The 24,550-nt window shown below is 37.7% G+C and overlaps 2 protein-coding genes, 1 non-coding gene and 1 pseudogene across 5 annotated transcripts; 3 read left to right on the forward strand and 1 right to left on the reverse strand.

Annotated features, from left to right (window-relative positions):
• The first annotated feature begins 504 nt into the window (after positions 1-504).
• LOC130943524 (uncharacterized) lies at positions 505-1,858 on the forward strand. Of its 2 annotated transcripts, none has more exons than XM_057871433.1 (2): positions 505-709; positions 1,237-1,858. In XM_057871433.1, exon 2 carries the CDS (start codon positions 1,271-1,273, stop codon positions 1,700-1,702), a length of 432 nt encoding a protein of 143 aa, XP_057727416.1. In that variant the 5' UTR covers positions 505-709; positions 1,237-1,270; the 3' UTR covers positions 1,703-1,858. The 2 variants fall into 2 exon arrangements, with proteins under 2 accessions (XP_057727416.1, XP_057727417.1); XM_057871434.1 differs by lacking the exon at positions 505-709 and adding an exon at positions 727-1,147.
• LOC130947158 (small nucleolar RNA snoR137) lies at positions 1,001-1,155 on the forward strand. The gene has a single exon (XR_009072566.1). It is a non-coding gene; the product is annotated as a small nucleolar RNA snoR137 (small nucleolar RNA).
• Positions 1,859-2,423: 565 nt separating the features above from the next.
• Positions 2,424-3,290, reverse strand: LOC130946043 (uridine 5'-monophosphate synthase-like; annotated as a pseudogene).
• A 671-nt stretch (positions 3,291-3,961) lies between these two features.
• LOC130946392 (actin-related protein 3) lies at positions 3,962-9,054 on the forward strand. Of its 2 annotated transcripts, none has more exons than XM_057875124.1 (10): positions 3,962-4,177; positions 4,275-4,444; positions 4,543-5,002; positions 5,388-5,534; positions 5,790-5,882; positions 6,046-6,165; positions 6,433-6,543; positions 7,061-7,186; positions 7,310-7,408; positions 8,476-9,054. In XM_057875124.1, exons 2-10 carry the CDS (start codon positions 4,395-4,397, stop codon positions 8,554-8,556), a joined length of 1,287 nt encoding a protein of 428 aa, XP_057731107.1. In that variant the 5' UTR covers positions 3,962-4,177; positions 4,275-4,394; the 3' UTR covers positions 8,557-9,054. The 2 variants fall into 2 exon arrangements, with proteins under 2 accessions (XP_057731107.1, XP_057731108.1); XM_057875125.1 differs by having other exon boundaries at positions 4,046-4,173.
• Positions 9,055-24,550: the final 15,496 nt, after the last annotated feature.

The raw sequence follows: 24,550 nt of genomic DNA on the forward strand, positions 1-24,550 counted from the left end.
TCTATTAATAATTTATACTAAAAATTGTCTTAAAAATTAGTATAAGATACATTTATAAAATTTAAATATTAAATAAAAATATTTAAAATTTTATAAATTAAATTAAAATTAGAAACTAAATTAAATATTAACTCAATTGGCATTAGTCTAAGGCAACAATCCGGCAATTGGCAATTTTAATTACATTGTTTTTTGGTTTATAGATTGGGCCAAGATAATATTACATGAGGTTGAACCTATGAGGGTCATGGGCCATGGCCATTTCATAACTTTTATTGTTCTTTTTAAAAAAAAAAATTAAAAAATATAATCAAATTCTTAATCGAGTATCGATGCCAGTTTTTTCCAAGAAAGACATGACCTTCCTATTTTGCTCCCAATGTTTTATAAATAAAAATGGCAAATATTAACTATTTAAAAATTAATTTTTTATAGTTGTTTCTTGTTTTGTTTAAATATAAAATATTACAAATACTAATTCTATTCCCTTACTAGTTACTACCCAAGGGAATATTGGGCTTAGAGTATTTTTATTGTTTTCCCTAAGAACAACGCTCTTGGGAGAAGGGTCTAAGCCCACAAAAGAGCAAGTAGGGCCCAGTAATATCCTATTCTCCTTCACCGATAAAAAGATACGGTATAAACCGTAGCGGCGCAAACTAGGGTTTACGGCATGCGAACTAGAAGGCGCTCCAAACTCTCTATTTAGGTTGTTCCGTTTTCTCCTTTACCAGTGCTACTTTTTCAGTTTTTCTTATTCACTTTTTCAGTTTCCCCCATTCCCTGTTATCGTCGCTTTTGAAAGGCGTTACGTTCTTCGTCTAAATTGCTTTTGCAGAAGGACGTGTCAACGAAAGCGTATATCAATTTTCAACGTAGACCTCTTTTGAGAGTCTTTCATGTCTCCACCAAACTACGGATTCTTACTATCGTAGTTTCTTTTGCGGTCGTGTTGTTTACACACATTCGCTTATTCGTATTTTTATTTTTCTTTTGTATGGTTGCTTCTTCTGGTGAACATCCTTTTTTATATTGAAGTTGGGGATGTTCTTGTTTCCGAAGCATATATCAAATTTTCTTATTTAACCAGTTTTAAACAGCGTGCTGTAATCTTTTTTTTGAGCTACATTACGCTACCTGTCTACTGGTACAATGAAATTATGGAAAATGTTACTTTTAGTATTTGTAGCAAAAATGATATCTTTCTAATGATTTAATATGATATTGGATCCGCAGGTTCTAGTGACTTATCTGTGAAGAGGTCTTAGAAATGGAGAAGCCACCAATTCCAAATGCATCACCCTCATCGAAACCAGCGCCAAAATCAAACCAAAAAAGGAAGATTCCGTCGCCGAAGGAGCTGATATCACATTATGAATCCCAAGGGATGGATGCACAGGAAGCATCCATCAAGGTGATAGAGGATCTGCAGAGGGCGCTGTTTGGAGTGATATCGTCCGGCAGAGGGAAAAAGGACAAGCTGTTGATTGATTCTTCAAGGAAGATGGATGCAGTTAATGGCAGACTAGCAGTTCTTGACATGAAGCTTGATTCAAAGCCTGGTTATGTTGAGACTTTTGCAATTGGGGTTGCCTCTGCTGCCACACTTAGAGGAATTGGTGCTATCATGCCTCATATCATTGCTCCTCTTGCACAGATATGGAATTCTGTTACCACTGCCACTAAATCTACTCCACAATGACCATTTATCTTATTGACCATTTATCATATTGTACCATTCTTAATTACTTGTTAGAACTTAGCACATTGTTCCTTAAGTAAAAGTAAAAATAAAACTCTTCCATAATCTATTGTCTTGTGAATCCCCACCCCAAAAAAAAAAAATGGAGCATGGAGCCATAGATGCAGATGGAATCAAGCATAAACAACAATAAGATTGATCAGTGTTTGGAGTTTAGACTTTACAAAACAGGACTAAATGGAAGTAAATCTTGGAGTTTAAATTTAAACATGCTAAATTGGAAAATATTTCTTGACTCTTTTTTGTTTGGAGAGTAGTCTTTTATTTTGTATGGTTTCTGGGTTTAAATTAACAAGAAAAAGGGGGTTTCAAATGGCATAAGCATACATATAAAATATGAAGTTGGGGTAGGGGTGCTATTTGTTTGATATTTCAGTCTCTGCAGCAGCGATACATCATACATGTGGAACTTTTCCATGGACCATTGGACGGCCGCATTCGACACAAACTACCTGATCTGGGATTCTGCCATTGGTTCCCGGCAGTAACAAGCGGTTACAATGATGTGAGGTCTATAATCCTTGAATATAATCATCCATTTTGGAAATTTTTAGGGACCAATATGAGAGTGTTTACTTGTGTAATTCATTGGTTGTAATTGAGGAGATGTGCATAAGGTGTGCATAAGTTGTGGGAGTCATTGTGCAAAGGAATTTGAAAGCTAATTACCTAAGCAAATGAAACCTTCCATAATATAAAAATTGGCGGGGTGGCTTTTGCAGATGAAAGAAGTTTTCACCTTTTCAGCAATTTTAAGCAATTCAGCTGCACTTCCAAGTTCCAACATCAGCAGCCAAACACAGATTACTCCCTTTCTCAGCCATTATCTCGAACAACCTCTTTCCTATTGGATTTTTCAACAACTTAGCCCTCTCCAAAAATGACAACTTTAGCTTAGCTTTAGTTGTAAAATTAGCAACATTTTGATTCTCCTCTAAGAACCTCATAACAATCCTTACAATATCTTTGTCAAGCTTCCCCTTTTCGCTCAAATTCTTCATTTCTGTCAATTTAATAATTGAATGCAGCTTGATTCCATTGCTTTCCAAATTCTCTCTCCTACCTTGCTCTCTATCAATCAATACAACAGCATCACTGACCTTCAACCCTGCAGCACGCAGTGGCGCAGCAGTTTCCAGAATCGAAGTGCCTTCGATGGCTTTAGAAGTTCCGTAGTCTTTGATTTCCTTGCGGCACATGACCATAGGGATATTTTGAGTTACTGATACACAAGTGGCGATAGCCACAGCAGTGTAAGGAACACCACAGACAAAGTCAAATGAAGTAGAAGATACTGAGGAAACCAAGGTCTGAGAAATTTGCCGGAGGACAGAAGGGTACGTAATGTAGATTGGTGACGAGATGCCAGATTTGAGTTTGAAGTTGCCAAATTTTACAGCTGAGATTTCATGGAGTCGAAGAACCAAAGACTCCATTAATAGCAGGGTTGACAATAATATTCCCTAACAGATAATTTACCTTTTAATGTGTTCTTCAACGATCATGTAAGACCCTAGGGAGAACTTGTGACGATGTAAGCGACATAATCAATTGAAATGGAAGTTATAGAAATAAAGATGACAAAAACTGGCACAAAACGTATCACAATATTCTTGCCTTATGACGAGTTAGAAATGGATAGATATCAATTATCATTTCTTATATAAAAATCATTAGAACTATAAACATAGGCTTTCAAAATTATCACAATTAGATGACCTAACATAGCGGGGGTAAGAATTAGTTGTTATTGAACATAGTGGACACACAAATTTACAAATTGCTAAACAGAATGTCCGAACCATATTTTAAGAAGACAAAACAAAATCAAGATTTGTAGCCCTATGCAATTTATGAAAGGTGCTTTGAAAGATTTTCAACTCAGAAATATAAACTACCGTTTTTGGTACAATGGTAAACAACCTTTAAATTACAGTGAAATTTACAAAAGCATAGAAAAGGGCATAAAAGAGCTAACAAATATAACAGAAATTAAAGTAACAAAATAAGCACCCAGTGCAGTTCCGATAATATTTGAGAAAAAAAATTGGCTGCTTCATCATCAGAAACAAATTTCAGCCAGAATGGAGCAATCCAGAAAACCTATGAAGATGAAATAAAAAATATTAATCAATACTGAAAAATAATCACAATAAATGAAATGGAAAATGATCACGAGGTTCGACCAGTGAAACAAGTTCTCTTCTTTTCTTTTCTTTTTTCTTTTTTGGATAAACTGCAATAAAATTAGCTCATAAACAAAACATAACTAACCCCTGTACTTAATTCAACACTATCTGAAGTAAATTGAAAGTTAAGGGATTCCACAAAGAAAGAAACGAATATTAGAAGAAAAACCTTATTCAAGAGGGTTTCTAGTGAGAGAAAATTCATGCGGATGCTCTGTTTGAGTTGGTGAACCATTGCTCACTCCAATATACATATGTCTTTTACGCACTAAATCTTCTAATGTGTTCCTTACTTTATATGTTTTTCTTATTCACTTTTTCAGTTTTTCCCCATTCCCTGTCAACGAAAGCGTATATCAATTTTCAACGTTGATCCTCTCCCTCCCTCGCAATCTTGGATCTCGCTCGCAGATCCACCCTAACTGTCTTCTTCCTCACCACTTATGGACCCTGCTGCTTCTCGTCCTGCTGTAGTTATTGATAATGGCTCCGGGTACTCTTTTTATCCTGTTTATCAAAAGAGGGACACCAGGTGTTTGCTGAAATGCCCCGGTATTTGTTTTTCTTAATTTTGTGGTTGTTGTACTGCAGGTATACGAAGATGGGTTTTGCCGGCAACGTTGAGCCGTGCTTTATTGTTCCAACGGTGGTTGCACTTAACGAGTCGTTCCTCAATCAATCAAGGACCTCTTCTAAGGCCAATTGGATCGCCCAGCACAATGCTGGGGTCATGGCGGATCTTGATTTCTTCATTGGGGATGAGGCCCTTGCTAAGTCTCGATCTAGCAGCACCTATAGTCTAAGCTACCCGATTCAGCATGGCCAGGTTGAAAATTGGGACTCCATGGAGAGGTTCTGGCAGCAGTGCATATTTAACTACCTGAGATGTGATCCGGAGGATCACTATTTTCTTTTGACTGAGAGTCCTTTGACTGCGCCCGAGAGTCGCGAATATACCGGTGAAATCATGTTTGAGACTTTTAATGTACCTGGATTATACATTGCCGTAAATTCGGTTTTAGCTCTTGCAGCTGGCTACACAACATCTAAGGTTGGTTGGTTTCACTCATGAATCATGATGATATATTGTGAGTTGATAGACTTTGAATTGAGTGATTAATTCTTAGGGTGTTAATTATATAAGCTTCTGCAAAATCTCTTACGGGCTGCACTAGCACAACTACTTTGCTAAATATCTAAACATGTTCATAGGTTATTTTATGACTGATGAGACCCTTCAATTTTAGGCTCACCATGTCTTGAATAAAAAATGACTATATAGTGCAAGCCAGGGGGATTTTCTCGTGATATTGCTACCACATGTTTACATTTAAACTTGATAACAGTTCATTCAGAGTTGTCAAGAAATTACTTGATTTTTAAAACATCTGCTATATCCTTTTGTTCTTTTTAAGCTGATCTAGAATTCTTCTTAGTGTGAGATGACAGGAGTTGTGGTGGATGTTGGAGATGGGGCTACACATGTTGTACCTGTTGCAGACGGCTATGTCATTGGGAGTAGCATCAAATCAGTTCCTATTGCTGGAAAGGATGTTACACTTTTTGTCCAGCAGCTTATGCGGGTAGGTAATCATGTTGAATATAGAGAATTTGTAGTGCTGCCTGTTTTTGGCTAATAATCAAATGTGAGTATCTGTGGGTTATTTGAATCCTCTTCTTTCTTATGTTGAATGTTCACACTAAATGTAACTAAGCTACCTGCTGAGTATGTTTCATACTTGCTTAGGTTGTAGAAAATAGAAATCTAGGTATTTGTGGATCTGCGTTTTGCTAATTGAGGTTCATGAATTGTCTCACATCAACATTATTTCATGTAGGAAAGAGGAGAGAATATACCACCAGAAGACTCTTTTGAAGTGGCTCGGAAAGTGAAGGAAATGTATTGCTACACATGCTCCGACATTGTTAAGGTTGTCCTGACTTCTGAGTTCATTACTGGTTTATCGTCATGTGAGGGGTTACTTAAGCCAACAGTTTTACCCAGCTTCTTTGCAAATTAAGGGACATAAAGATAATCTTTGGGATTATTGATTTTCCTTTCTAACAAGAGTTAAAACTTTCTCACTTATTTAGGAGTTCAATAAACATGACAAAGAACCATCAAAGTATATAAGGCAATGGAGAGGTATCAAACCAAAGACGGGGGCTCCATATTCATGTGACATTGGCTATGAACGGTTTCTTGGCCCCGAGGTTTGTTTTATGGGTTCATTAGATTTTCTCAAATAAGCATACATATATCTGCCTTCGAGGCTGTTGGTTGGATGTATTACTTGTTTCCTTGTACCTTTTATGTCACATGGTATTTTCAATAAGGCTAACTGAACCTATCTCCCAAAGTTTAGATATATATCCTTGATGTCTGAATTGGGGACTCAAACTTTTCTGTTGTGAAACTATTATATAGGTTTGGGTCATTATATACATTAAAGAGATCTGTATGTCTTCCCTTTTCTGCAGGTTTTCTTTAATCCTGAGATATATAGCAGTGACTTTTCCACTCCTTTGCCAGTTGTAATAGACAAGTGCATTCAGTCTGCCCCGATTGACACAAGAAGAGCATTATACAAGGTGAAGTACCAAGCCATTGATTTACTTGGTGAACCATAAAGGCCTCCCAAGAGTTGCTTTAACATGACAGTGAATAGTGAATAGTCAACTTTTACCTTGAAACTAGTTAGGGTTTAAAACAAATTTAAGCTTGGGGTTTTACTCTGTTGTTGACCCAGTGTCCAAGTTGTATGATGCTATTGTCAAGTGTTATCAGCCTGCTGGCCTGGCCAAGAAATTTAATTTCCGATATTATAAGTTCAAGCCCTCTATCCATGTCATAGAAATTTGACAAAGTTTTGTTTTAGTTGCTGAAGGACTAATACCACCCTCATCTTTTATCAGGGCTTGTGAATAGCATCTGAACAAGCAGTATCATGCCTATTAAGTCACCTTTTTAATATAATTGTGCAGTTATATATTTATATTTTTAAAGAATTGTGTTACTAAAATGTGACCAAGTGGCAGTCATAAGAGATAAGAGATGATGATATTAATAGTGAGCTCTATACTATTTTCTCATTCTTTTTTATTTCAGAATATAGTGTTATCTGGAGGATCAACCATGTTCAAAGATTTTCACAGGAGGTTGCAACGCGATCTGAAGAAAATAGTGGATGCTCGTGTACATGCATCTGATGCACGTCTAAATGGGGAGATTAAAGTAAGAGTTAACACTTTTCAACTTATTTATTCTGTGTTTCTTCTCATTCTCTTGCACACACTTGCACGAACAATGTGGCCATATTATCATTTTTTTTAATTTATTTTTTTATTTGGATCTCAGTCACAACCAGTGGAAGTCAATGTAGTCAGCCATTCTGTCCAGAGATTTGCAGTCTGGTTTGGAGGCTCGGTGCTTGCATCAACCCCTGAATTTTTTGCGGTATTTAATTTATGACAGCCTTTTTCCCTGATTGGGTCTGGAAGCAACATGCTTTGCATCTCCTAGTCACTACTTTTCTGTCCCACTAGTTTACTGACACTGGCTTGTGAGACTGAGAAATGTGTCCAAATTCTCCCTTTTACATGATCAATTTTGATTGGAGACTGTAGGATCCTATTACCATGGCAACCCAACTAAAGGATGAAACAGATAATAGAGTGGAAAATAGAAGAAGGTGGAATAGAATGTTAGACATGGGTATTATGGGGTGCCCAAAGTCCGACATCAAGTAGTATGGGATGCTTGATGTTGTATTTAAGGAGAGTAGTTTGTCCCCCTTAATAGCTAGCTTTTAAGGTGTGGTTTCCCACTTTCTTTGGGTACTTAGCATTGAAGCAGAGGGGCTCAATGATATCATTGAGATATCATTCTTGACCTGAATGTATAGGGAATGTAGTAAGAAATATGCAGAAAAAGGGAAGATACAAGTAGCATTTGAGAGGCTATTACTCTACTATGGGTTTTGTTCAGCCTAATTTCTAAGATGAATCCCTCTAACTCTCCTTCTCTCATTCGCAATCTCATTTCTGTCTCTCCTCTAACAAAAATGGCCATACACCACTACTCTGACAAACTGTCAAAGTTAGTTGCAAGACTTTTTTCCAAAAAAATACCCTTACTTTCTATTTCTCTTCCCTAAACCCCATATAGGATACGTAACACAGACTGTTGGGTCAAAATTTATTGGTTTGGGTTCTGCTCTTCCTGTTTTTTGTTTTGTTTTTAGTTCTAAAAATCTAATGTGCTTGGTCATCTTGCTAAATGAATTTGTGATATCAATCATGCTAACAAAGTAGATGCATATGGTATGGGTTGCTAGATTTGGGAATAAGAAATAGTTTGGTGCCTAAGAAACTAGTTTGCTTGCAATGTGTTTTCTTGTGATAATGTTATTCTCTCGATGACTTGCCTCCCTATGATAGATATATCACCTCTTTTCAAGTTGAAGCCAACTTACCTAATCTTTGCTTCCTGCTTATTTTGAAATTTCCTGATAAAATGTGCAGGCTTGTCATACAAAAGCAGAATATGAGGAATATGGAGCAAGCATTTGTCGGACAAATCCTGTTTTCAAAGGGATGTACTGAAGTAAAGACAAATTAGCTGATCATGCAAATGGAGTTTCTTGATTAAAAGCTTGAATGAATGCCTCTGCTTATATTGATCCGCAATTCACCTCCTGTGCTTTCTTCCAACCTTTGTCCTTCAGGGTGGCAGAAGTTGGTGTAGAATATGTATATTCAGTGAGAAAATATATTTCCACTTTTTCTTCTTGCTGTTCTCTCTTTGGGAGTTACTTTCATCAGATGTGTGATATGGTTGCCAGTAGGTCTAGATGTTACTTAATGCTTTTATAGAAACCAATCTTCACCAAATAGCTGGCTGAGCTGAATTGCAATTTTTGGTGTTCAGCTTAGAGTTTGATGAAGATCTGTATTTTTTCATTTGTTGCTTGGACTGATCATTCCGCTGAGCACTTTACTAGGTAGGAAGCTTAATTCATTGGGATGGAATTGTAATACAAATAAGCACTATTGCAGGTTAGAATCGGGTTAATGTGAATCACACATATTTTTTATGTTTCAGTCACATAATGTAAAATCAGTGATATTATACGTACAAGCGTTTTCTTTTCATTATGTTTCTTTTCCCACCAAAACTGCATCATCATTCTATGCAGCTCATCTAATAAGGTCTCCGGGAGCTTGAAACAACCCAGCGAATAAATCGGAATTGCTGTCCCAATCGCCTTAATAAGTACTTCCCTGCCGCTTGCCGATAGGAAAGACCGCTTCCAATGTTAAAGTTTTTTCATGACTTTTTCTTTAACACAGGAAAAGTTTTCTTTTTTGATCTGCCAATAATTGATGGAAGTCCCAGGTATTTATCTTGGGATCCAACATTCGGGACTTTGAGTGCTGCTGCCAACTCTCCTCTTGTTTGTTGGGGTGTATTTTTACTAAAGTACACTGCTGATTTGCTCAAATTTATCGCCTACCTACTGATGTCACAGTATCGCTGTATTGTTTGGAGTAGGTTTTCACAATTAGCTCTAGTAGCCTTACAGAAAAGAAAGGAGTCATCTGCGAATAGGAGGTGGGTTATAGAAGGGCATCTACTATTCAGCCTTAGTCTCTGTATCCTGTTATTCTGTTCTTTGTCGTGGAGCAAATAAGATAAACTTTCTGCACAAATGATAAAGAGATATGGTGAGAGGGGATCTCTTTGCCAGAGCCCTCTGCTTGGTTTGAAAAAGCCAATAGGAAAGCCATCCACAATAACAGAATAAGAAGTCGTAGTTACACACGCCTTATCCATCCTATCCATCTTGAATAAAATCCCATCTTCTCCATTAAAAACCACACAAAACTCCATTCCACTCGATCATAGACCTTACTCATATCAATCTTTAATGCCATATCATTACTGCCTCCTAACTTATTCTTTAAGTAATGCATGCATTCATGTGCCACTAAAATGTTATCACTAATGAGTCTCCCACGGATAAAAGCACTCTATTGACTGCCTATGATGTTGTCCATGTAGGGCTGTAGTCTGTGCACTAACACTTTTGTTATTATTTTATAAAAAAACAGTGCTAAGATTAATAGGTCTGACATGATTCATGGTAGTCATGCTTTGTAACTTTGGGATAAGACATATTTGCGTGTGATTAGAGCTTCTAAGCATCTGTCCTCCTCTAAAGAAACTTTTCACTGCTTTAAGAACATCATATTTGATAGTATACCAATAAAACTGAAAAAACTTAGCTATAAATCCGTCATCACCTAGTGCTGCCTCTGCATTGATTGAAAATACAGCCCTTTTGATCTCGTCATCGGTAACTGGCTTGCGCAGATTTCTGTTCATCTCTGCTGACACTCTTCTTGTAAACTCTTGCAAGAGGTTCTGAGGGTCTTGTGGGCAGCCACTCTTAAATAGATCTTCAAAGAATCTTTGAGCTCGAGTGCCAATTTCTTCAGGAGAAGTACACCATTCCCCATTCTCATCCTCTAATTTCCATATTTTGTTCCTTTTATGTCTTGCTTGATGCTGTGCATGGAAGAATTTTGTGTTTTGGTCTCCCTATCTCAGCCACCTTACTCGAGACTTCTCTTTCCAAAATACACGCTTCGGAGAGGTTTTTTCCAACTCCATAATATGTTCTTTATTTGCCAAAGTTGGGTTCTCCTTGGCTGCAGAAAGCAGCCCTTCCAGTCTCATAATCTCCTTTTTTGAGTTGCTCGGCTCCGATGCTTGCCATTTCACTAATTCATGTTGGCATCCCTTAAGTTTTTGAAATAAGTAGAACATTGGGGAGCCAATCACTTCTTTTTTCCAAGCTTCTTCTATGATCTGGTCAGTCTCTTCTTTACCATACCAGCGCTCTTGGAACCGGAATCTCCTCTTTGCTTTCACTTGCAGCGGGTTTGTACTCATCAGTATCAGTTTATGGTCAGACCCAGTTTCCTCTAAATGTGTTATAGTAGCCATTGGGTAGTCAAGTCATAATGAGCTAGAGATGAGAGCTCTGTCAAGGCATTCTCTTATCGATCTTTCTTGGTAGCTTTTGTTCTACCATGTAAACCTTCCTCCTATGTAGCCGATATCGACTAGTTTAATCTTGAAACTGCTGAATATATTGCGGTGATTTATCCCTACCTAGTTCTTTCTTCCCTGCTGTCAAGATTGCATTAAAATCCTCTATGACCGCTCCAAACAATCTGCCTTTCATGGTCCTTAATAGAAAACCACACAAAAAATTCTCCTCGCATCACTTACACCTTCATTCCTCCTTTCCATGCCAGGGCGAGTCCGCCAGGGCTAGTCCACCTGATAAACCTCTTGGCCCTACACAATATATGTCATCAAATCCGCACTCTTTCAATCTTCTCTCCACAAGCGAGATTTGGTTTTTAGTTTCACGAATAAAAACCACCTCGGGAGAATAGGGTTTCATGATCCTTTTAATGTTGTGAACTATCAGAAAATTTTCCAAACCCTTCCATATGACCATCTTCATGGCTCGTGGGGGTGCCTTTTGCAAGTTAGCACCCTCTCCCAGTTCAACAATAGTTTCTTTCTGCAAAACCATCTGCTCTCCTTCCCCTCCTATCTCCATTACTCATGATCTCCTCTTTAAGCCAGTCACATGGGGTATTGTTCCTTCCCTAGAATTCCTTCTTACTATCTGTTTCAGCTTCCTTCTCTTCACACCTTCCTTAATTTGACCTTATCGCTGCCTATATTAAAGGTTCCCAGTTCTCCATCCCGCCCAACGTCCATAACACCAAAAGATTGTTGAAATAGTTTAGTTTTGGATAATTGAAAGGTTTCAGGTTCAGTTTATTTTTGGTTTTGTTGGATGTTTGTTTGTGGATTTAGATGAGTGTTTGGGGTTAATGGATGGCTAATGTTTTCTAGGTTGATTATGTGGTTGGTGTGTGGATTGTGGTTGTTATGCTCGCTGGCTTTGTGATGGGGGTTAAGATCTTGTGATAAGACCTGGTTATAATAGCAGTATTTGGGCATGTTCCAAAGTTGAATTCACATCGGGATCAGAGTGTAGTCTTTTTCTTCAATCTGCATTTCAAACTCCAATCTTTTCAGATGAATCATAAATTGCTTAAATAACCATGGCGATCCTCATTCCACCCTTACTACATCAGCCTCCTTTGCAAAGAAAAACTGATACACATTCTCTCCATGGGCCTTAATTCTCAATCCTTCCGGTTGGTTCTATATAGCGTTGAAGGGCAGCTTCTATGGCTCCAATGGTGAAGCTCTTATCCGCCATAATCCTTCCTACTAGACTCCGTGAGCACTTTTCCAACCCAGCCCTACTGTCATTCTCCTCCAATACTACAATATCATCCTCACTCTCACCAACATGACCTTGACTCCGATTGAGGCCATCAACCTCTCTCCTCCACGTCTCCCTTTCCTCCATATCCGCACTTTTACGCTCAGATTGATTTGTTCACACTCTTTTTTCGACTCTCACATACAAGGATTTGAAAATCACACTAAACCCTAACAGGATACACTAAACTCTCCTAAGCCTTTGGTGCTTATAAAAAATGTGCTTAATTTATTAAAAGTAAAAATAAAGTAGGAGGAAAGTTCAAAATCTAACAAAATTTATTGTTTTTTTCCGTATTTTTAGTGATTGAACTAAATTTTTTAGTCTAATAATCTAACATAGTTAATAACTGACCAAAAAAATAAATTTTATTAGTCCTTTAATATTTTTTATAAAATAAAATAGAATTATTTTTTATTTTTAAATTCTATGAATGAAATTTAAAAAATATACACAGAAAAAAAAATTTTTAATACATTACCCATCTCAATAAGTTAAAGACTAATCTATCGCGGATTACAGTTGTTTAAGCGGACGAGTGAGTTGGTCTGAGAACTTAATAATTGATCACACTATATTACACCCTTGGAATGAGCCAGCAGATGTAATCAAGCAGCAAATGCCTGTCAAGTCTTAGGCTTTCTTTTTCTTTTATTCCTCTGCATGATTAGTCACCAAAATGAAAATAATAATAATTGATCACATTGTGGTTTTTTGGTTAAATACAGTGCTTTAAAATGTGGTAGTGTGGCAAATAGTCTTTAGACAAGGAGGATAAATATAAATTATTTATTAGTTCATAATATTGAATCTATTTATTTCTTATCAAATATGGATATGATATTTACATTAAAAATTGGATGTGTATCGTCCAATTGTCCAAACAGTTAAATTTGATTACGAACATTTCTCTTTCTCCCCATACAAAAAAAAAGGGTCATAACAAATCAATTAGTTAAACAGTTATCGCGATTTTAAAATTTTAATCGTGTTCTTATGGTGGACCACCAGAAATTGATTTTAGAAGGAACTTAAATGAATAAAATTTCAAGGAATAGTTTGTAAAGATGAGATGCACTGATTGATAATCGTGTGATGGAGGAAGAAACAACAAATTAAAATAAACGCAAGCAGATTTTATTATTTTAATAACAGTGATATTAATTTATTTTTCTTTTAAAAAAAGTTGATTTCAAATTTGTATAAAACTTTCCCTAGTATTCCAAATTAGTTTAAAAAGAATGTGTTAATGGATATAATTAAGAAGTCTTAAAGAACAAGATCCAAAACACAAAACAACAGGCGTGCATTTCTGGAAAATACAAGAGCAATAGACGCGCTCTTTCTTTACATTACACATTGTTAATAGAGAAAAAAAATATTGAAGCCAAGAATGACGATCAGAAATAGAAGGCGGCGGCAATGAGAGCCGGAGTGGCAGCTCCGATTGCGGCAGAGAATGAGACATGCCTAGAGGCAGCACTTGGTGAAGAATCGTCGTTCTTGTTCTTAGTAGCATTAGAAGGGGTAGGAACGTGGTGGTTCTTGGCGTTTGGTGAAGGAGCGATACCGTCTGAATAGTCATAATCATAGTCATCGGCGGAGGAAGATCCAGATGACGATGATGATGGTGATGCACCGTATGCCACGCCAATGATGGCGAACACCACCATGGCAACAATCACCACGTGAAATGCACGTGTCATTCTTGAATTTTCTAAGTTTGTTTTGTTTTGTACGTGAATCAGAATAACGAGTATCTGACCCGCGCAGATGGTGAATCTTTTGCAATGAAATGAAAGCAGAGAAGGGAAGGGTTAAAGTAGGGTTTCAAGGAAGAAGGGTTCAGTTTGAAATCATGCTATTTACAGTTAAATTAGTTGTTACATCGAAGCATCTATCAATTTTAGTTATAAGTTATTTGTATTTTAGACAATTGAAAATTACATTGTGTATTTTAAAATTATCAATTAAATTAAACCCTTAGCTGAATTTTTTCCCCTTCCAAATTTACATTTTCGCTAAAATTAGTTCATAATATTAATATACCAACTCGGTAATAGTTTAACCCTAAACTATCATCGTGTTCTTAAATTAGTAAAGCATTAAAAATATTAAGTGGATCACTATTGCAATACTCTGCCATCAAACTTATTTTTGTCCCCCGTACATTAAGATGCTAATTAGAGATTTACTAAAAATAGAGGTATTTTTGGAGTCGAAATAATGGACCAATTGATAAACTGTGTATTCTTGAAATTAAAAATAATGTGGGTGTATTCTGGGTATTTTAATTTGTGTATTATTTGTCTATGTACTCCACAAATCCTTTGTCTAATGCCGACAGTAGAGTTGAAATTTGGAAACTTTTATGAGAGTGCGGTGCTGATGTAGAGATGTAGCTTCTGGGGTTTGTTTTAGTTGATTTGTATTTGTGATTGCTAAAATAGTGTTTGTATTTGTTGGATATAGCTTGTTTTAAATTTCTTTCCTTTGAACTATAATCCACATATTTGTGTTAACTTCCTTCAAAAAAACTAAAGAGCAACAAATATTGAACTGCTTTGGTTTTATGTATGAAAGTAAAGTTAATTTTTAATTCACATTTTTTAAATTTAATGGGCTTCAAACCCATTTGTTTTAATAGTTTGAAAGAAGGTCGAAAAGACTTTGAAAAAAATTAAACGAGAGAACATAAAATAAAAAAATATATTAACGAATCTCTTAATTATTCTTTCTAATAAAAAAAAAAACACAAAAAATTTGTATAAAAACTGTGCTTAGTTGTGATTTTTATTTTTTAGACCATTTCAATGTATACAGTAAATTATCCAAAAATATATTTGCTGTCACCGTTTTGATGTTTTGTTGCCTTATTAAGTACAAATGGCTTAAATATTTTTAACAAAAATAAAATTATTAGAAAAAACAAAAAGAAGCATCATATTTGAAGAATTAAAATTTTCATGTATTATTCTTCTTTATAAAAAATTTTAGTTATATAATCGAAACTAACTAAAGTTAAAAGTAGAAACCACTCTATTCTAATATCTGTTCTTTCATTTATAAAATTAATAATAATAATGTTGCACGGAATTGGTAAAAATTGACTATCTCTTTCTTTCGAAATTACCATTAACGTATTAATCAAGCTCGACGGTCATATGCGGTATTTTTATCTTTTTTTTTATTAAGTTTGCACTACATGAAATTTGAACTCAAGACCTCTTAGTAAAAAAAAGGATCATAGGCCCCTTGAACTAAAGCTTATTAATAATTCTAAGAAATTTTTTTGAAAGAATCTGTTGAACATTTGTATCAATGCTATTGATACAAATTAAGGCAAACTAGAAGAGATTAAACTTTAGTATTTTGGCGACCATAAAATCTTCGATTACATTTTTTTGCCGCTGAGTATCTATAAATTTTTTTTGTATCTAGCGCTTATTTGTTCGTTTGTTCTTACTGAAGTAATTTTATGTTATTTATTTTTAAATAAAATTTTTTCAAAAAAAGCTCAAGAGGATTAAGAATCAAGATTAACTTTGGAATTTGTATTTTATCTTTTATTCTGGAGAAAAAACCAAATCTTATCTAAATTTTTTTTTATTAATAGTAGATGTAGGTTTATTTGTTATAATTTTTTTAGTAAGAGTACACAAAAAATATAGAATATATAAAGTGTAATAACTTAATAAATATTTTTGAAATAAAAAGAATGAAACATTCTTTAAAAAATATGAGTAATTACCCAAATCAGTCTCCAAAAATTTTAAAAATAGATATTTTAATCCCTAAAAAAATTAATACATAAATCAATCCCCAAAGTTTTACTCCAGCAGAGTCCCAGTTCATTTTCCGGCATAGTAATTACCGAGATCAGTCCTAAAAAATTTTGAAAATGGACATTTTAGTCCCAAAAAAATTAATATACAAATCAATCTCCTAATATTTTTTTCCGTTAAACATAACAGTCCTCCGCCAAAAAAATAAAATAAAATATTATTATTATTATTATTATTAATTGCATAATAATATTGTACCATAATTTTTTGTATTTTTTGAACAATAATAATAATAATAATAATAATAATAATAATAATAATAATATAATAATAATATACTATATAATAATAATAATAATAATCATAAATTATAGAGATTATTTACAAAAAATTTAAAGTTGAAATCATTTGATATTTTTTTGTATTAATATAATCAAAAGATGTCCTATTTTAAAATCATGTTTATATTAAAAGAAAATATTTTAATTTAGATTTCAAAACATCATTACTCACCTTACTTGTTTCTAACAAAAAAGAGTGTATTAATATTAATATTTAGTGAATATATATATTATAAATACATATATAAAAATATATTGAACAAATTTATTATTATTTTTAATAATAATAATAATATTATGCAATTAATAATAATAATAATAATATACTAATATAATAATATAATATATTATTATTTATTATTATTATTATTATTCTTATTATTATTATTATATTATTTATTATTATTATTACACCTTTTTTCGTTAGAAACAAGTAAGGTGAATAATGATGTTTTGAAATTTAAATTAAAATATTGTTTTAATATAAACATGATTTTTAAAATAGGACATTTTTTTGATTATATTAATTACAAAAATATCAAATGATTTCAACTTTAAATTTCTTGTAGAATAATCTCTAATAATTTTATTAAATATTATTATTATTATTTAGTGACTATTATTATTTTTGTTCAAAAAATACAAACAAATATGGTACAATATTATTATGCAATTAATATAATAATAATTATTTTATTTTATTTTTTTGGATCAAGAACTGTTATTTTTAATAGAGAAAAACGTTGAAAATTGATTTATGTATTAATTTTTTTGGGACTAAATTTTTTTTGGGACTAAATTGTCCGTTTTTTAAATTTTTGGGGATTGAGCTGGGTAATTACTAGACCGAAAAGTAAACTGGTAACTAATTTGTTTGCCTGAGTAAAACTTTGGGGATTAATTTATGTATTAATTTTTTTTGCGACTAAAATGTCCGCTTTTAAAATCTTTGGGACTGATTTGGGTAATTACTCAAAAAATATTTGTTAAATTATTACACTTTATATATATGTACTTGTTACGGTGGGTAACCGGAGATTAGTCCAAAGGATGGCGTTCGGCGGTAATTTTGTTTGCCTGAGTAAAACTTTGGGGATTATTTATTATTTTTTTTTTTTGCGACTAAAATGTCCGCTTTTAAAATCTTTGGGACTGATTTGGGTAATTACTCAAAAATATTTGTTAAATTATTACACTTTATATATATGTACTTGTTACGGTGGGTAACCGGAGATTAGTCCAAAGGATGGCGTTCGGCGGCCCAAGTGTATAATAGAGGAGGACTCCAGGCAGGTTCGCAACTCGGGAGGCTCCGTCCGACTTGTGCTCGCGTGTGAATGGGGGGTGGTACCTGCAAAGACCTCCGATGCTTAAGTCCAAGGGTGTAACAGTCTAGAGAGTATTGGACTTAGTGATACCTGAGGGGTGTCAGTGTATTATAGTGGTGAGCCAATACCACCGTTGGGTAGTGCCGTATCTTTAGGATTGCAACCGTCCCATTATCTTAGGGAGGTTAAGATACGGCTTTATGAAGTGGTTAGAGAGATTTTAGGGGCGGTTACTCATTTGAATGAGCATTTATCTGCCCGCTAATCTCAACCGACTTCTTCGTACCAAGTCGGGGTTGACACCGACCTCTTGAGTGGTTGGGTTTTGCTAGGTTTAATCTATTGGATCAGGCCTTTCGATTGGACCTGGGCCCTTAGCATTGGGCCAGGGTGATGAACAGTGCCCCTACTTGAGCCCAAATTTCTTTTAGGTTTGGGTTCAAGTATTCAACTCGGGTTCGTAGTCGATTTGTTTGAGAGAATACGGATCTTGGAAACCGACGTGATTTCGCGACCTTTGATTTCTGACAGTTACGTCAATTCAAGCGTCGTGTCCTTGGGGCTTTTCATTTAGGGCTTCTTATCCTGTTCGTGTGCATCCTTGCGTTCAAGATTTCTGCTTCTCCAACCTCCATTTCGGATAAAGGTTAGTTTTGCTTTTTTCATGCCATGCTTTATGCTTGCATGTTTTGTTTTGCGAGTGATAGGTTGACCTGTAGATTCTAGTTTCGAATCTCTCCTCTTTATGGCCGTATTTTTTGATTTTCTTTTTCTTTTTCCTTTTTGTAGTTTTCTGCCACTTTCTTCTTATAAAAAAATGGCTTCTGTAGACATTCTTTCTCAGTGGGGTTGACGATACGGTCCTTGGGAGGAACCGTTGGTTGACGCTGAGTTCATCACCCACCTTCGCACTCATCATAGCTCTGTACTTCGGACGAGGACGAGCCCAATATGAACTGATAATCCCGGGTCCTGAGACCGGTCTGTTTGGGAGAGCTAATGAGGCGGCCCCTCATTTTTCTTCCTGTATGAATGCATGATCACCCGTTTGGGTGTCTTTCTTCCTTTCTCTGATTTTCGAGATATCCGTTTTGCACCACTGTAAGGTTGCCCCTACTCAACTCCACCCCAATTCATGGGGTTTTTTTTGAAGATTTACCAGTTTTATAAGCCACGCTCGGACTTTCCCGACTTCTTTGAGATCTTCTTTTATCTTTCCATATGACTAAGCCCTTAGTGGGCTAAACAACAAACAACAATGGGTATCCTTCCGAGCCATTCAAGGTCGGGGATTTCACCCTTTTGACGAATCTTTCCACGACTTCAAAAATTTCTTCTTCAAGGTTCGGCCGTAGAGGGTCACCACCCCTTTTTCTGGACGAGCATTCCTCCCCTCGCTTTCCCCTTTATTGGCTGCCGGCCACCCCTTGTGAAAAGATTGGTCTAGATACCTAGACGAGGTGGAGGCGGCCATTGTAGGGTTTTTCCGAGAAGCGTGGGGGAAGTCTCCATATTTAGATACCAGAAAAATTCTTCAGGAACACCGACTTTCGTTCAATCTCAAATAGGTAGTGCATGCATTCTTTTTCCGAGTAGTTTTCGCCGACTTATATTTTACCGACTTGTAACCTTTGTTTTCTTTTGTAGATATGGCAAAGAAAAATGCTCAAGAGTCTACCAGGGTGCAGGAAGCCAAGGCAAAGTCCCGGGCCAGGGTCCGGGTTCCAAGGCGGTCGTCTCTCCTCCTCCTCCTCCTCCTCCAGAATGTGGGTACTCCCTCTCAACCTCTTATCTCTCTTCCTCCTCAAGTTTGGCTCGACCACTCCCTTCTGCCCCACTACTTTCCGAGCCAGAGAAGAAGAGGCGCAAGACTTCGGAGTCTGGCCCTTCTTGGGAAGGTGGGGTTAAGGCGGATGCTTTTGCATTCGTCCGAAAGAACATCTATCCTCTCACAATATGGTGATGTTTCTGTTCGGAAACACCTTGCCACTCTGGCCGAAGAAAGTTTTTAGGGCGGCGGGAGTTTGTGGCAAACTTTTGGACATGTTTGAGAAGACTCCTCTCAGCTCCTTGGGGACTTCCTCAAGGTTGAGGAGCTAGAGGAGAGGCTTCTTTTATTTGAAAAACATCAAAGGAGTTGAAGGAGGAGAGGGATAAGTTGAGGAAGGAGAGAGATGACCTCCGGGAGAAGGAGAGCCAGCTGCGAGCCCAATGTACTATGGAGGTAAATCTAAGGAAGCAGCCCAGGAGAGCTACCAAAGCCTATTTAAGATATGGTGGAGGTGAAGAAGGATTTGTTGAACTCTCGGAATGCCTATGCTGACTTGGAGGACTCTATCGCCGATGCCTCCGAGGAGTCTTGGAGAATTTTCCTGGAGCAGGTCAGGGTTATAGCCCCCGACTGGATCTTTCTCCATTACATCCTGACAAAGTGGTGATTGATGGCGCCATCGTTGATCCTCCTGCTCCCGAGGTCCTTTCCGAGTCAGACCTAAAGACTCGGGGGCAGAGGATTATAGAGTCTCCTCCTTATTCCGCAGATCCACCGAGTTCTTCAACCCTTGCTCCGACTTCCTCTTTGGCTCCTCCTCCCGGTCCTGGTGGTTCCTCCTGGTGGTGGTGATTCCTCTACTCCGTCCAAGAAATGACTTTTTTTTTTGTGGCTATATGGGGGCCCGGCCTGTGGGTCCCCTCTTTTTTAAACTTCTATTTATTTGCTGGTGGTTGTGAACAATTTGCTTCTGGCCTTTCAAGGCCGTAAACAAAATATTCTGTTTGTTGCCCTTTTTGGATAAGGGTTTCAAACAAAATAATGCCCTTTTTGGATAAGGGTTTTCTAATCGCAGTAGGTGCCCTTTTTTGGATAAGGGTTTAAGTTACTTTGCGCGTGCACATGCTTTCTATTTTGAAATATGTTTGATCTTTTCGAAAAAACTTTTTTGCTAGCTTGCATTTTTTCTCGAGCCTTTTTCGTGGAAAGGCTTGCAAGCTTTAAACTTTTCAGGTTGTCATATCTTTTGTTATCCTTTATACTCGACTTTGCTTTAGTGAGTTTTTTATGACTTAGGTTATTTTTGCGATGCGTTTTTTCTACTCGGTGTTATACTCCGATCTGTGGATCAAAGTTTTCCAAGTTTCCCTACTCGGAATCAATTTCCGACTTATGAGTCGGGTTGGTTCCCGAGTTTTTACGATCGACTTACATAACCTCTTTACACCGACTTGTACCTCGTCGTTTATCCTGACGACCATCTAGGTCGGTTCATGGGATTTTCACGCTTTGTCGAGCTTAAGTCGGCGCGTTTCGTAGAAAGACTTAGAAAAATAAAGGAGGATATTATAAGAGATTATGAATGAAAAAAGATCTTTATTAATCGGGAAGGTACCTTTTTTGCTACTAAGGGTCTTGACAGTATATTTTCCCTTAGCCTCTACTGTGATGCCTCGTTAAAAACCCTTCTCCAGAAAAAACCCTTTTCTTTTGGGAAAAATCATGAAGTGGGAAAAGAGTACATCAGGGAGTAGAGTTCGCTTCTAACTGTAGTACCTTTTCATATTACAAGCATGCCACGACCTTGGTAACTCAGTGCCCTCCAGGTCGGTTACTTTATAATAACCTTTCCCTAACACTTCCTTGATTTTGTATGGCCCTTTCCAATTTGCGGCTAGCTTTCCATCTCCTGATTGTTGACCCCAATGTCGTTTCTAATTAGGACCAGGTCATCTACGGCGAATGTTCTTCGAATGACTTTCCTGTTGTATCTGGTAGTCATCCTTTGCTTTAATGCCGCTTCTCTTATCTGGGCGTTCTCGGACTTCGGGGAGCAAGTCGAGCTCCTCTTTGTGCCCCTGTACATTTCCGATCTCATCATGGAGAATTACCCTTGGGCTTTGCTCACTGATTTCTATAGGAATCATGGCTTCTACGCCGTAGACTAGTCGGAAGGGTGTTTCTCCTGTGGCGGATTGGGGGGTCGTCTATAAGCCCATAGCACTTGGGGGAGCTCTTCCGCCCAAGCTCCCTTTGCTTCCTGTAATCTCTTCTTCAATCCTGCCAGTATAACTTTGTTAGCTGCCTCAGCTTGCCCATTGGCTTGTGGGTGTTCTACCGAGGTGAACTGGTGCTTGATTTTCATACTGGCTACCAGACTTCTGAAGGTGGCGTCAGTGAATTGGGTTCCATTATCCGTGGTGATGGAATAAGGTATTCCATACCTTGTGATGATGTTTTTGTAGAGGAACCTGCGACTTCTTTGAGCGGTGATAGTGGCTAATGGTTCTGCTTCTATCCACTTCGTGAAGTAGTCTATTCCCACGATCAAGTATTTGATTTGCCCTGGTGCTTGAGGAAAAGGACCTAACAAATCCATTCCCCATTTTGCGAAGGGCCAGGGGGAAGTTATACTAATGAGCTCTTCTGGTGGAGCCACGTGGAAATTTGCATGCATCTGACATGGCTGGCATTTTTTCACAAAGTCTGTTGCGTCTTTCTGCAAGGTCGGCCAATAGAATCCTGCTCGGATCACTTTTCTGGCCAGCGACCTCGCTCCGAGATGGTTTCCGCAGATCCTACTATGTACTTCCTCCAACACCTCGGTGGCTCTTGAGGTCGGTACGCACTTCAGCAATGGCGTTGATATTCCTCTTCTGTAGAGGACATTTCTCACCAAAGTATAATGTTGTGCTTCCCTTCGGATCTTTTTAGCCTCTTTCTCCTCTTTGGGGAGGATGTCGAATTTCAGGTATTCGACTAAGGGGTTCATCCATCCGAGGTTTAGGCCGACTACCTCAAGTACCTCTTGTTGATCCCCTGTTTTTGATACCGAGGGCTCTTGGAGGGTTTCTTGGATCAGGCTTCTATTGTTCCCTCCGGGTTTGGTACTTGCTAACTTGGATAGGGCGTCAGCTCTGCTATTTAGATCCCGAGTTATGTGCTTAACCTCGGTTTCCGCAAAGTGCCCCAAATGTTCCAAGGTTTTTTCCAAGTATTTCTTCATATTGGGGTCCTTCGCCTGATATTCTCCGCTTATTTGGGAAGTCACCACTTGTGAGTCACTGTAGATCATCACCTTTGTAGCGCCAACTTCTTCTGCTAACTTTAATCCGGCAATCAAGGCTTCATATTCTGCCTGATTGTTTGAAGCCGGAAATTCAAATTTTAAGGAGACCTCTATCTGGGTTCCTTTTCCATCTACCAATATTATACCTGCGCCGCTCCCTGTTTTGTTGGAGGATCCGTCTACATAGAGCTCCCATGTAGTCGGTTTTTCCTCTTGTTCTCCTGCATATTCTGCAATGAAGTCGGCGAGGCATTGGGCTTTGATTGCTGTCCGAGTTTCATATCTCAAATCGAACTCGGAGAGCTCTATCGCCCATTGAACCATTCTCCCTGCAACATCCGTCTTTTGGAGGATTTGCTTCATGGGTTGGTTTGTACGGACTCTTATTGTATGAGCCTGAAAGTAAGGTCGTAGCCTTCGTGAGGCTATCACTAAGGAGTAGGCAAACTTTTCTAGTTTGTGGTACCTTAGTTCAGGACCTTGTAGAACCTTACTGGTGAAGTAGACCGGGTGTTGCCCGACCTCATCTTCTCTGATCAGGGCTGATGAGACAGCCCTGTTTGCGACGGATAGGTATATGACGAGGTCTTTTCCCGGTACTGGTCGAGTTAATATAGGAGGTTGGCTTAAGAATTTTTTGAACTCTTGGAATGCCTCCTCACATTCCGGAGTCCACTCAAACTGGCATCCCTTCCTTAATAAGGAAAATAATGGAAGGGATTTTAGTGCCGATCCTGCCAAAAACCTGGAGAGGGCTGCAAGTCGGCCATTAAGCTGTTGAACCTCCCTCAAACAAGTCGGGCTTTTCATTTCTAGGATGGCTCTGCATTTTTCGGGATTGGCCTCAATCCCTCTTTGTGTTAGCATGAAGCCTAGAAATTTTCCTGCTTCTACTGCGAAGGCGCATTTTGCGGGATTTAGTCTCATCCCATGCAACCTTATAGTGTTGAAGACTTGCGAGAGGTCGGTTAAGAGGTCGACTTCTTGCTTGGTTTTTACTAACATGTCGTCGACGTATACCTCCATTAAGCTCCCTAAATGGGGGGAAAACACTTTGTTCATCAGCCTTTGGTACGTGGCTCCTGCATTCTTCAGTCCGAATGGCATGACCACGTAGCAATAGTTGGCTTTTGGCGTGATGAACGATGTTTTCTCCTGGTCGGGTTCATGCATCGGGATTTGGTTATATCCCGAGTAGGCGTCCATGAATGATAGGTATTGGTACCCTGAGCTGGAGTCTACCAGGGCATCGATACTCGGTAGGGGATAAGGGTCCTTAGGACATGCCTTATTCAAGTCGGTATAGTCGACGCACATTCTCCATTTACCATTTTGTTTTTTGACCAGCACTACATTGGCTAGCCATGTTGGGTATTTGACCTCTCTGATAAAGCCGGCTTCCAGGAGCGCCTGTACTTGCTCTTCTACTATGGAGGCCCTCTCTGGGCCGAGCTTGCGTCTTCTTTGCTGTACAGGTCGGGACCCTGGGTAAACCGAGAGCCTATGGGACATGAGCTCGGGATCAATCCCGGGCATGTCGGAAGCCTTCCAGGCGAAGAGGTCGGAATTAGCTCTTAGGAGTTCACCCAACCTTTGTTTCAGGGCTTCCCCCAGGTTGGCTCCTATGTAGGTCTTTTTTCCGTCCTCCTCCCCGACTTGTATCTCCTCGGTTTTTCCTCCCGGCTGGGGTCGTAGTTCTTCTCT

The sequence above is a fragment of the Arachis stenosperma genome, chromosome 8, assembly GCF_014773155.1.
Source record: "Arachis stenosperma cultivar V10309 chromosome 8, arast.V10309.gnm1.PFL2, whole genome shotgun sequence".
NCBI lineage: Eukaryota > Viridiplantae > Streptophyta > Magnoliopsida > Fabales > Fabaceae > Arachis > Arachis stenosperma.